Source organism: Polypterus senegalus, chromosome 3 (assembly GCF_016835505.1).
Source record: "Polypterus senegalus isolate Bchr_013 chromosome 3, ASM1683550v1, whole genome shotgun sequence".
NCBI lineage: Eukaryota > Metazoa > Chordata > Cladistia > Polypteriformes > Polypteridae > Polypterus > Polypterus senegalus.
The window spans coordinates 231,148,713-231,162,987 of record NC_053156.1 but is presented as its reverse complement, the minus strand read 5'-3'; the positions used below and the strand labels follow the sequence as shown (position 1 = coordinate 231,162,987).

At 35.8% G+C, this 14,275-nt stretch overlaps 1 protein-coding gene across 4 annotated transcripts in view; it reads left to right on the top strand.

Annotated features, from left to right (window-relative positions):
* Positions 1–14,275, top strand: part of syt2a (synaptotagmin IIa) — a 422,896-nt gene that overhangs the window by 362,624 nt on the left and 45,997 nt on the right. For all 4 annotated transcript variants that reach the window (XM_039748716.1, XM_039748715.1, XM_039748717.1 and 1 more), the window contains one exon: positions 10,953–11,122. In XM_039748716.1, the coding sequence (XP_039604650.1) occupies positions 10,953–11,122 (170 nt within the window). The remainder of the gene's footprint in view (positions 1–10,952; positions 11,123–14,275) is intronic.

The following is a 14,275-nucleotide window of genomic DNA, read 5'->3' as shown; positions in this document are numbered from 1 at the left end:
CAAATATGTCCCAAAATGCAATCCAAGTACATCCATCCATCCATTATCCAACCCACTATATCCTAACTACAGGGTCACAGGGGTCTGCTGGAGCCAATGTCAGCCAACACAGCGTGCAAAGCAGGAAACAAACCCCAGGCAGGGTGCCAGCCCACCACAGGGCAAACACACACACACTAGGGACCGTTCAGAATCGCCAGTTCACCTAACCTGCATGTCTTTGGACTGTGGGAGGAAACCGAAGTACCCGGAGGAAAACCACACAGACACAGGGAGAACATGACCCAGGAAGCGAACCTGGGTCTCCTAACTGCAAGGCAGCAGCGCTACCCACTGTTCCGTCCCAATCCAAGTATACAAACTAAAAAACAGAGCAGAATAATGAAAAAACAGCAAAATCCAAATACAGAAAACATAATAACCTAACCACTTTCAGCAACGTCAATGAACTGCTGCTCGAACATCCATTTTTCTGGCTTAAATAATCAGAGGGAGGGCTCATGAGTGATGATGTCTTTTTTGTCCCACCTGTTGTGGAACCTCCCAAAAAAGGACAAAGAACATAGACAAACGTAAATGGACAATACCCGGTTAACTAATTATAAACAAAATTGACGGAGATCATAGAAGTATGAAAATTAATTAATTCAAAACTAGCAAAGATAGCAATAATTCATTACATACACATGAGTTAAGGATGTAATACAACAAATATTCTTACAATTATCAGATATTATGCTTTGAAAATGGATTTGAGACAGTTTTATATCAAAGTACATACACATGAAAAAAAAGAGTCTGTCAGAGATGATGTAAGAGTTTTTCTCTCCCGGTGCAAATATGCCTGTAGGTATCCAAGCTACAGTATAAGTTTACATTGTAAACGGTAATGTTAAGCTTATCTGCCATTGGCAAAGATCATCGGTCTGGTATGACATCGGTGTAATGTGATTAACTGTCTGGAAATATTCACTATCCTTCAAACCCAATTTATCATTTAAAGGTCTAAGTTTAAATCCCACAGAGAGTCATCCAGTAGTTCAATCATACTGGGTTCCACGGCCTCCTTGTACTGAGACAAAGGGAATTCATTGCAATCTCTGGATTTACTAAAGAATGGATCAGTGACTGATGCACAATGCTAGAGAGAGAGGTTAAACATCCTATGAGGATGTTTAAAAAGTGAAGAGATAAAGGAATGGAGGTCTGGGATCCATCTGCCAATAGGCACCCTCGAAGCTGACACCTTTCTTTGAAATTCACGCAATGAACTATAGATGCATGGAAATAATTTAGTAACTAGAATTTCTCATATCAGTACTTTGGATTCCTTCACATTTGTACTGACAGTATTTTGCATTTGTTAGACAAATACTGAAAGAATATGTTGTTGTAGGAGGACTATTTTCATTAACACAGTCCATATGAAAAATAAAAACAGTAATTAATCTACTTGCATAAATAAGGAAGTAGACATTTGCACCCAAGTTGATAAACAGGCACACATTGCCTGGGTAGATTGGAGAGAATTTAGAATTAAATGTCTGGGAATTTACCATATGGATGAGTGATGGGGGTTACAATACAGAAAAAGCAAGAGCACCGACAGGAAATAAGCAGCAGAATGGTAGCATGTTGAAAATATACCAGATTTACAGCATTTTCTTGGCACCTGCCCTTGGCTGACATAGCTGTTTATTGACATTGAACAGTGTATCTGAGGTTGGTTATCAAGGTAAAGAATTTTCTTACTCTAAAAATGATGGGTCATCTTCAGCAGCTGCCACATACATATGAAAAATGGAGAAGCAGGCATCAGTGCAGATTTTTCATCTTTTATAATTCGCACAGCTCAGCCTATACTTGAGAAGCAATTTCAACAAGCTCTTTTAAACAAGATAATTGTCAAGAAAATAAGCCACCTTGGCTTACTAGTAAATGTTAGGTCTAAGAACCAGTTGAGTTCAGAAAAGGCCTAAAAAACAAATGCTAACCTATGAAATTTTGTTGCATGAAATTTGGAAACTGAACAAGAAAGCTGAGCTATAAAGATAGAGAAAAAGCGCTGAACAGTTTTGAAAAGTCTGCAAAACCAAAAAGACAAATTCTTCTTTTGTGGATTGAAGTTTAAGTGATCTTTTGAAAAGACATATGTCATAACTGACACTTTTTGCATGATATAGTTAATTAAACCATAAATAGGTGTTCTTTTCCACATAGTGGCATAGTCAGCCTGAGAATTTCAATTAACTGTAACACAATTAGTATAATAAAATTTTAATCATATAGTATAAAGAAATTATTCTTAATGCACTTCATATACATGCAGTATATTAAAATCAGGATTATTAAAAAGGTAAGTAATGAAGAGGAATACTGAATTGTCTAAGGAAAGAATAGCTCTTAAAAGCTGGATGCCAAAAAACATTTTTCACATTTGTCCACAATCTTAATTTTAAAAAAGAATGAGGTCTGGATTGAGTCAAACATTTCATTTTTTGAAAACAGAGAAGGGCAGAATCTTTGTATCAGTGGTACTGGATTATAATTTTATTTATCATTTTTTTTTATTTATACCGTAACTATAGTATAGAGGTTATATATTGTATAGGAAAGAAGTTTGCTTATTGTATTTGGCATTACTTTCATTTCATTTTTTATCGTACTGTATTCTGTTTGGTACTTTAATAAATAAGATAAATCATTTTAACATTTGGCCTATTCTCCTAACCCTTTTTGGTCTTGAGGGAACGAGGTGTCACTGTAGGGGTTTCAGGCCTATTACAGGTAACCAACCAGTCAAAGCTTCACAAATTGCTGCTAATCCCAGATTTCTGCTTGTTGGGTAGACATTTAGACCCCTAAGGTCACCCCATGTCTAGGAAATAGAGCCAGATAACCTGGGAGTTCCCCCAGGCCTGTCTGTAGACACCATATAGTACTAGATACTAAAGTATGCAATAGTCAGGTACTGTATATAACATCACTGAAAAATCAGAGATTGGAGAAAGAAGCATTGTGATTTGTAGGTCTTCACCAAGCCAAGTTTGCAGAAAACATTTTGACTTTAATTGCTCCAAGTCTGAAGTGGCTGTGCGTATTTTACAAAAGTTGCCAAGCTTACTGTCAAGATATACGGTTCACTGACAAAAGCGCAATAGACATATGAGCCCTGACAAAAATGCGATGGACAAATGAGCGCCGACAAAATGGCCACAACAAAATCACGAGAGAGGCCAAGAGAGTGGGACGTGTACGTGCGCATTATGTACACATTATGTGCTAGGTTATAACTGTTATAACTGCTGATAGCATGCCACAAACAAATAACTCAGTCGAGGGTTGACAAAACGCGTAGTATACAAAGCGTAATTACCAGCAGTCAGGCAGCCAGCAAGTCTAAATATGCTCAACTATCAAGACGTCTTCCTGCAATTCTTCCTACATATGCAGGGCGTGATCTTAAGGACTATCTGCGTGCCGTGCTGATGGCATGCCGCGTCTCATAATATTGACTTCTAAAATAAATATTATTATAAATGCTTTAAACTAGTAATTCATATTTAATGAAACTTTCGCGATTTTGTCGGCGCGATTTTGACGCCGCGTTTTAATCTGCGCTATTTTGTCGGCGCTCATATGTCTAGCGTGCAAATGTCGGGTCACAAAGATATACAGCCTGTGACCACAAGGTCCCTGAGCCCCAAACCCAAACTGCAGTAATACCCAACACATTATTGGAATAAAATTAAAGATATTTATTTCTCCAATAAACTTCTCCACAATCACCTTTCCAAAAATTAGCCACAATTATACAATAGATGCACAATTCTTTCTCCACTCCTCCTCCACTGAGTGTTGCCCACTGCCTCCTGACCCTGACTACCCGATGTGAGGCAGCAGGCTACTTTTAAGCTGGACCCAGGAATGCTTCCGATACCACGCCATATCTTCCAGGAAGCACTTCTAGGCCCTAAAGAAAGTAGGGAAGTCCTACCCCAACAGTGCCCTCCAGCAGTACATAGGGCTGCATTTCTGGACTCCATTTCTCAAGTGCCCCTGCGGGAGTCCCGGCCAGGTTGCCATACAATGACTACTGCCACCTGGCGTATGGGGGATGGAACAGCTTCTGACTTTCAAATTCTCTTGGTCCATCTGTTATCTCATACAGGGCAGGCACAACAGTTTTACTCTGTCCCGCCGGCAAATTTGTTTGTTGTTCCGCACTGGCCTCCTGCCCTTTCTCACCATACAAGCCATAAGTTCAATCTAGAATCTGTATTTCTATTTACAATCTTTTAATAAATGTAGAAAAGGTAGGAAAAGGAAATCTGGCCATTCTTGTCAATTAAACTTACATTTGAATGAGAACAAGCATATAGGCAATGCAATAAAAAAACATTTGCACAGAAGTCCTCTTATCTTTTATTTATCTTATTTTTGTAACATAAAGCCAGTCATTTTGTATAATGTGATATAAGTTCTTCCAGTGGTTTTATCAAGTGAAAATATATTCTTGATTATTTAACAGTGTATTAAATACATTTTTCGTTCTTAAAAGCAAAAGCATTGCACGTACTTTATATGTTTGTCATTTGGCCTGCTTCTTGTGTTGAGTATAACGTTGTTTTTATTACATAAATTTTGGAAAGCAGATATTATTATTTGTTGTGACTTTTCTTATTTCCATACTAATTTCACACAAAAATGCATGCATAGCGTATAGGAAAACACTAGTATACATATTTTTTGATGCTGTCTGTAAATATATTTAGTTAGCTTGATTAAACCTAATATGGTTTGGTATTGTTTGTCCTTTATACAGCTGACCGTATGAACAGAATGAGGTGTCTTGCTTAAAGAACTAAGAGCAGTGCCTTTGTGTCAAAGATAACCCTGTTATCAGCCTTGAACCACTGCTACCCAATGTTATCTCTTTCTTGAACCTTGCTTTTCATTTGCAGACTTATTGACAATTGAAATGACCCCAAGTCAAGAATCAGCTTTGCTTGGAATGGCACCCATTTGCTGGTTGGGCTCATACTGTATATAAAAGCACCTAATCTGCTGAGTGGACTCTAAATCACTAAATGGACAATATGTGGGATTCCTAATATTATTTTATAATCTCCATTTAAATAAACAGATTTAAAAAATGCTTAATGTAATAAAATTAGCTGAATAACTTAATACCTTAAAATTTTACTTTATTTTAGAATTTTTATGTGTTACTTTAGTACATTTGATTTTACTCCATTTGCTTAATGGTGGAATGGCTAAAATGTATATACAGGTATATACTGTAATACTCATTTCTCTACTGATGGGTATAACCGAATTAAAACAGATGGCAACCAGGCCATCAGTGCTGAGGTGGATGAAGTGACTTATAAGAGAGATAATTAAAAGTTTATGGCCCAGGCTCATCTTTTTAATTACTATTTTGATCAATATTGCTCAGTTTCAGTTAAATATATAAGGTAAATCACGACACTGACACATCTATTAAAAGCAGCTGAAATTGGTGGTTGTCCCTTATAACACAAAACTGGATTAAGAAGGTTCAGTAAATAGAAAAAACTATTTTTTAAATATATATATATAATATTGACAAAAACCTCAATTCATTCAATGTTTATATTATATAAATAATGCTCATACACTGCAAGGTTCTAATAAGAGTATTCTGTACACTAAAAACTAATCGTACTGTAAAGAAAATAAAAGTATTGATCAATTCTTTACTTTTACAAAAATGCATAAGGACACAAGTGACAGATGTGACAGCTTTTCAAAAAAACTAGAAACAACTTGACAGGTTGCAAATATTTACTTCCATAATACCCTCTGTAGTGCTTTTGTTCAAATGTCGTGCATACCATCTATACTGTACGTGAGCAACATGTTGAAATAAGTGAGTGGCAGGTAATCAAAAGTTACAGCTTATGTTTGTGAAATAAATGTTTGGAACACATTTATTCATGCAGTATACAGTAATCCTAAAATAAGGGTATTAATAATACACATTTGTGACTGTCAAGTAGTTGATGGCTCACTGGGTTGCTGGCAAGTGTGTTCTTACACTTTTGGAAAGAAAATTGTGATATGAGTATTTGACATTAATAATAAACTGTATGTAATAGCCAACCACCTTATCAATCAGTTTTATAATAAACAGTATGCTGCTTATTTTTCACAGTATTGAAATGTATAACTATTATATATAATTTTACATAGAAAATTGGCACCACTTAATATATGCAACATATTGCATATGTATGCTATAAGTATGGGTCGTTGTCCATATAGGGTTTTCATACTCTCTCCATGTCTGCATTGCATTTCCTTCAGGATTTTTTTTAGGTTTTTTCTCCCAATTACTCAAAGATTTGCCCTGTAGGTAAATTGGCAGTTTCAGACTGGCCCTGTGTGAGTGTGGGTGTGTGGATGAGTGGACCCTGCAGTGAATTGACTCCCAGACCTTCCTGTCTCTTGCCTTGCATCGAGTGATTCTTACTTGTGTGTCTGACCATTATGTAACATGTTGTCATTCTCTAAAACCATAATAAACAACAACATTTTAAAATATAGAACTCCATTTTTTCTACTAGAAAACACAAATTACCTTACCTGATGCTCTTATGTTTTTTCGGGTTGATATTTTGGAAACTTTTTAACATCAGCGATTCATCCTGTATTATACGTTTCCTCTTCTTCTTCTTTTGGCTGCTCCTGTTAGGGGTTGCCACAGCGGATCATCTTCTTCCATATCTTCTTGTCCTCTGTATCTTGTTCTGTTACACCCATCACCTGCATGTCCTCTCTCACCACATCCATAAACCTTCTCTTAGGCCTTCCTTTTTTCCACTTGCCTGGCAGCTCTGTTTTTAATATCCTTCTCCCAATATACTCAGCATTTCTCGTCTGCACATGTCCAAACCAACACAATCTCGCCTCTCTGACTTTGTCTCCCAACGTCCAACTTGAGCTGACCCTCTAATGTACTCATTCCTAACCCTATCCATCCTCGTGACAACTATTGGAAATCTTAGCATCTTTAACTCTGCCACCTCTAGTTCTGTCTCCTGCTTTCTGGTCAGTGCCACCGTCTCCAACCCTTTAAAGTTTCTACCCTCAGTTGAACTCTCTTTATCTTCCTCCTCTCCTCTTTCCTCCGGACACATTTTGCATATTGTTGTCTTCGGACATTTCTTAATTATTTTTAATTTTATGTTATTGCCTTCTTGTGATGCCATTTTTTAAAATTTTCCATGACACTATACATGGTTGCTAAGAGGGCATGGCTCCAGGGATTGCGCTGAGGATGCGACATGACACTTTAAAAACCATACTTCACAGTATGCATGATTTAGGAATGTTAAAGAAAAAGTGTTTTGCTTTTTTTTACTTATAAACTACAACTATAGCACTTATTTACAACCACGGGTTTACTTTGAGTTTTGGTGTTGGTATTGACTTCTGATTTATAATTTAGAACTGAGCACCTATGTGTCTTGGATTGTTTAATGATGTTTGATCTCCAGGTATCAACTAACTCCATCTCCTGATTCATTTAATAAAATAAATCTGCCTCACTCTTCCCTGGTCAGAACACCTTAGGTATTAGAGTAGCTGGTAACTCACCCCTTTACAGTTTCAAGGGCTACTTGTTTTGTAATATAATGACCAGAAGAAATACAGAACATAGTACAGGATGTGGTTTCAAGATTTCTGCTTGTGACCCCGCAGTCTGTAATTTCCATCCTTTATTTCCATCCTAACTCACCTTATCCTATTCTACTGCTACTTTTGCACAATACAATGATAGCCAGACCACAACATAACATTCTCAAAGCTACTTAAACCCCATTCATAAAAATGTCAGCCAGAACATATCCAAATAATGATATGTAAATTCCGAATGTGCAGTCTATATGTGCATTTCCAGCCTAATTTCACCTTCAATTGCCTCTTCCAACATATGCTCAATGAAATGACTACTTTACCCCAAAGGAGCTTTGAACAATTGACAGTAATTAATTTTGCAAATACTAAAGTAGTTAAAATTGATCTTAACTACAATAATCTCAGAGGTCCTGTGGCTGTTTACTCTATAACTAGGGCATATTAAAATTTCAATAACCAAACAAATCTACTACAGTGTAGTAGAGTTTGGGTACCTAAAATGAATTAAATATGTTTTGGTTGGATGAATTTAAAAAATGCCTGACTTCAGCAATGTCTTTGCAGTCACTGTGCAGCAGAAGATTACTACAGTGACTCTATTAAAAAGGATTACTGGGATCAAAATGTCATTAAAAAATTGTTCATTCCAATTATCTTATTTCAACAATCAGGTTTCTTCTAAAATGACAGGATGGTCACTGTTGTCTCATAGTTTCAGTCAGTGTTCAGGTTAACATGCTAAAAGTAATTTGCGATATGTAGTCAGATCATTTTTAAAAGTACCAAGTATTGTAAGGCAATGCTTATTTTGCTTAAGTAAAATACCTGTGTTACTTAAAAAAAAATATATATGTGTTACATAACTACAGACGCTTATTCCTGACACTCCAAAAAAAAAAAAACAGCTTGCAATCAAGTAAAAGAACAGTTATAAGTATACATATAATCCTGCATGTGTTGAAAGGTAAATTTAATTCACCCAGTTTAGGGTCACAGGGAGTGTAGTGATCATTGCAGCAGCGCTGGTTGTAAGGCAATATGTAGTGGACGACACTGACCTTCGCAGGGCTCAATCACACAGCCAAACACAAAGGACTCTGCTGCATGCAATCCAGTAAAAAAAAATCTATTGATAAAGTATATGCTTAGTTTTCATCCATCAATTTGCTAGAGTTGTTTTGAAACTGTATGATCTGGTGGCACAGCAGCTACTGTTCATAAGGTTGAGAACGCCAAAAGGTGACTAATGTTATTTACTTCACAGTACATTAGGAACTAAACATATTTATAAAACACAAGACGGTTCATGTCTGGGCTTAGAATTTAATTAGCACCTGAAGTGGAAACAAATAAGTCCCAGTAATTTCTGTTTTTGTCAGCTTCTTGCTCCTCGGTCCTCCTCACAATGCTTTTCTTAATTTTACAGAATTTCTTAATTGAGCTCCCTCTCACACTTTTTGGATTGGAGGGCGGGGAAAGGTTGAGGGTTGCCTCCCAGAGTGTCAATTGGGATATTATTTGTAAATTAGATTAGATGTGCTCTTAAGGTTAGAGTGGTACATGCTGCCATTTACTGACGGTACACTGAGGTGAAAAATGGAATAAAGTTAATATGCTAGTTCAAGCACTGGATTCAATAAGAAATGCTGGCCAGAGAAATGATCAGTTTTATACAAAAGAAGAAAAAGCAATGCAAAAGTAACACACTGTTTGTAATGCATTACATCTTCTTATATACGCTACCGTGGCTATCCGTTTGTCTGTCCAGAATTTTAAATCACCTGTAGCTTACAAACTGAACTATTGACCTTAAATTTGGTACACATATACTACGTGACCTCTACTGTCAACTTTCGGGGTGATGATTTTTATTACTCTTTTTATTTTTATTTTATTTTATTGTAGAATCAACTCTTGGAATCGGGCAGCAGTGTGCGGCACATGTGTACGGCGCCGTTCTCATCCCTACCACTTTTGCCGTCACTTCCCTTACCTCTTCATATTTGAAATCATTCTTGAGGCAGATTGAACACTTAAGTGCCACCTTAAGTGAAAAATTAAGAATTGCAGCACAAAAACCTGACTTAAAACGTTTTAACGCGAAAAGATGCCGATGAAACAAGAGAAGAAGTGGGCCGCTAGAGTGAAGAAAATGAGCTGCTCATGAAGCAGCAAGCGCATGAACCTCTGAGCAAGTGAATGCTAAATATACAGCGAAAGAGTAGGAAAACTAGAAGTCAAGTGTATTCACTGCACGTTATCGTTTAGTCCGCAGTTACTGGTTTTATAATAAGTAACTACTGTATATAACATATTTATGTACTTTTTTGTAAGTAATGAGAAATCTAACCAAGATAGTTTTAAAAGTAACATTCTACAACAGATTTCAAATACCAGTCTGCCTATTGTTTCTTCTGTATGTTTTACACACATCCAAAAATATGTTTAGGGTATATAATGTAAAAAAAAATTTAAAAAACAAACTTGTCTCTGGTTTATTGACAAATTTAAAACTGGACCTCCCTGAGTAAGTGTGGAATTGTGGGTAAGAATGCCCTGCATTAGATAGCAACCCATTCCAAACTTGGATTGTCTATTATAAAACTGCCATTCATTTCTTTCACCCAAAAGTCTACAGATGTTTTATTCACTTTGTTATTAACAATAATACATTATTTTCAAAAGTATTAAGATTCTTGAAGTATGTTGTTGTGTTTTTCATTATTTTATATTATTTTACAAAGCCTTAGAAATGTTTAATAGCTTTCATGTGTTCCCCAGAATTGGTTGCTGCCAGGATAGACACTAGAGTCTGCCACCTGTGCTGAAATAAGTGTATTCACAAAAATGAATAAAATTAATAAACAAGTTAGTTTTTTTATATACCCAGTTTGTTACTTAATTGCTTAATTACTGTTTCGGTTGAAGAAGTTTTTGTGACATTGTTGCCTGCAAATTTTGTTATTTACCTGTAAAAGGATACTGTTGTATGGTATCTCCACCAATACAGCAATAGTGGTCATTACTTAAGCAAGCTGTGCTTGTTTTAATGGCATGGCATGTGTTGGATTCCACTGAAAAGACGAATAGTCCAGAGGTACTCCAAAATTACTGCAGATAAAATTAGCATGTAAAGAATCAGGAATTAAAACTGATTGTATAAGTTGTGTGTTGCTGTAATATTCGGAGGCTTCCATTACCTGTTTCCACTTCAACCTTCATTCACCAAGCCTTTCTATTCATGTCTTTCTTCCCTCGGTATGCAGTGCCACAATGGGCTATCATTGCTTTGGCTGTAGTGGTGGGGCTTCTCGTCATCACCTGCTGCTTCTGCATCTGCAAAAAGTGCTGTTGCAAGAAGAAGAAGAACAAGAAAGAAAAGGGAAAAGGCATGAAAGGAGCACTTAACTTGAAGAACATGAAAGGGGATGGCCAGGTACTGTGTGTGATTGTCGTCTAATAAGCTATCTTTAGTCCATACGTGTTTCTAATTTTATTCACATTTTATTTACAGCGCATGAAACAGTTACTAGTCTAATAAAAATATCCACAGTCTGAGACAGGGAATAATACCACTACTTTATTTTCAGTGTAAAAGAAAGCTATACCCTGTTCATTTTAATTAAGTTGCTTAATGAAGTACACTGCTAACTGGATTAGTAAAGCCATAACTCACATAGTCCGCTTGTAGAGTTTATAAAAAATAAAATGTACAGCCACTTGATCTCTATCATAACTGAAAAACATCCAAATGGCAAAACAGTGATAATCGGGAAGCTTATAAAATGATCTCTTCTTTGCATGCAGTTCTCCTTGCAGTGCATTTTGTTCAGAAGTCCACAGGGTAAAAATGTAAAACTGGTATTCTAAGTTCAGTTTACTACAGACTTAAATCTGAAAGTCAGCACATTTCATTAAATACAATTTCTGGACTTCACCTTCATCTAGTTGAGTCCAGTGAAACATTTTTTGCAAATCGTACAAGATAATTTGAAGATTCTTTAAAGTAAGTTAAAGTAATGTATTCACAGATGAAGAATTTTCTTATTTACTGTAGATACTTGCTATGTTAAATGAAGCTGTTTCACTAAGTTTCTAAAAAATGCGACATCTTATTTAATAACTTATTATTGTAGACAAAACTACATCATGAATGAAAAACAAAATCTTAAAATTTACAAAATGCATCAACTTCTTGTCTGCAAAATGTTCATCCAAAGTGTTTTTAAAATGACATATTCCACTTTGCTGGGACTCTGACAAAGTGGAATGAATCAACAAACTTCTGTGATTCCTCTTCAACATAAAGGGTATAGTTCAAATTAGTTTTTTGACAGGTTACTTTCTAATTATCAAGACAATCAAGTTGCTTTTTATATGTGCAACTACAAAAGTAACACTGAGACTTTCCAAAATGAGTCAGAATATATTAGTGAGAAGTGGTCACAAAAAAGTAAAGATTAGAGATTAAGAAGAGAGCAAAACAGAGGGCATTGTGTAGTCTATACCTGCTGTGAAACTTTACATTACATGTTAGAAATAATGATGACTGAGAATGAACATTAATGGGTCTGTCACGAATCTCAGTTTTTTTTATCTTCGTAGAATCCTTTTTTTATATAAATTCAGACATTTCATATTGTTATACTGCATATGGTTTTAATATTTTTATTGTGGCGATAACAAAAGCAAGTTGACAATTTGGGGTTTCTGATTTGTTCATAGATGATGCCATTTATCACGTGCAGTGCTATCTTGTATACTCTTTTTATGGCCATTACCCTTCTTTATTCTAGAAACTGTAAAGATATCCTGCTTCTGAAATCAAAGTTTCCTATCCCATAATGTGTCTATCTAATTATCTTGAATCTAAGACTTTTTTTTAGTTTAACCCTTTTTTAATAAATAAATACATACATGGATAGATAGATAAATAAATATACACAAGCACACTATAGTCTGAGCACACACCAGAATGACTAAAAAGAAAGAAATTTGGCAGTCACAGTCACAGTGAGGCATTATGCAGACGTATTGCTGGAGCCCCAGTAGCGTTTCTTGACACATTTCTGCTGAATGATTCATTGCCTGAAAGTCTTCAGTGTTAGTGTATCAGAGCGAGGATGTGCAGCATTGTTCATAATGGTACTCAGTTTTGTTTTAATTCCCTTTGTGGCTACTCTCTCTGGGGATCCAGAATGTGTTCCATAACTGGGCCTGCCTGTTTAATTAGCTCGTTGCTTCGGTGGGCTTCTCCTGAAGTGATGTTACCGGCCTAGCACACCACAGCATAGAAAATTACACTGGCCATCACAGAGTTATAGACAATGTAAAGAATATCACCACCCACATTATAGGAACACAGTCAAATCCATACTTACTGTAGGTTTACATGTTAGGAATAATGTTTATTGGTACCAAGAACTTTAAATTTAATGCATTCTGTAAGTTTTAAAACTATTGTTTCAATAACTTTCTATTAGTTACAATTTAAACTGGTGAGGCAGGTGAGCTTTTTTGTAAAATCGAAAAATGTGGCATCACTCAATAATTCTATTGTCAGGTCAAATAACAAAACGTCATGACTATAAATGAACAATTATTTATTAAAAAAACAAATGCTTAAAGGATTCTCCTGAAAACACACTGAGCATGTATGTGCATATAAAAATAAAAATAATAAAACACTAAGTAACCATCACAGACCCACCTCATTTTGAGCTAGTGTGTTAATCTTTACCGGCTACCTGTAAATAGACAGCCATTGAAACACTGAAGCAAAGGCATACCCCAAAAACAGGATAAATAATTATGGGGCTGGTCATGCACCGCCACTTCAGTGCATGATTCCTGTCCTGAAAAGTGTCTTAAATATTTCTGCATCTCACCAGTTGAGATAATGGCTGCTATTAGTACAGTATAGCCATTTCAACTTTGGTTTCACTCTGTTGTTTCTTGTCTATCCGTTTTTGAGTAGGGCTTCTATGTTCATTATTTCACTCTGATTTCTTTCTTTATTCTTCAGTCATTTCAATCTTTCTCTTTGTTATAAATAATTGAGATCTTCAAAGGTGTATTCTTCCCGCAATATGCTGTGCAGAACTGAAGAAACACAGGAAAAATATGAGTATGGTCTCCTCTGGCCTGCAAGAATTTGTGGCTGGACATTTTGAATATATTCCAGTTTGGAGTGATCTACAGCAGAATCTAGTTCCATTCTAAAGAATATTGGTTTAAGTTCAATATGGACCTTTAACCGTACACTTTTAATACCTACTAAGGCACCTGGGTACACAATTTACACTAAATTTACACTACCTGTGTAAAATTTTATGCTTAAAATCTTACACAGGTAGTGTAATTTCATGCAAGGTTTTTCTTTTGTAATGTTTGACTGCATTCTCAGGATGGACAAAAAGTTTAAATCATGGTTAATCTAACTCTAGTTAGAATAGGTAACTATGAAAGAGAAAACAAAATTTAAATAGTAATTTACAGCTTCATTGAAACTAGGGACTAAAATATTATTCTGCCACGAGACCTACCTACATGCTTGCTTCAGTCATATTTACTACATTATTTGCAAGTT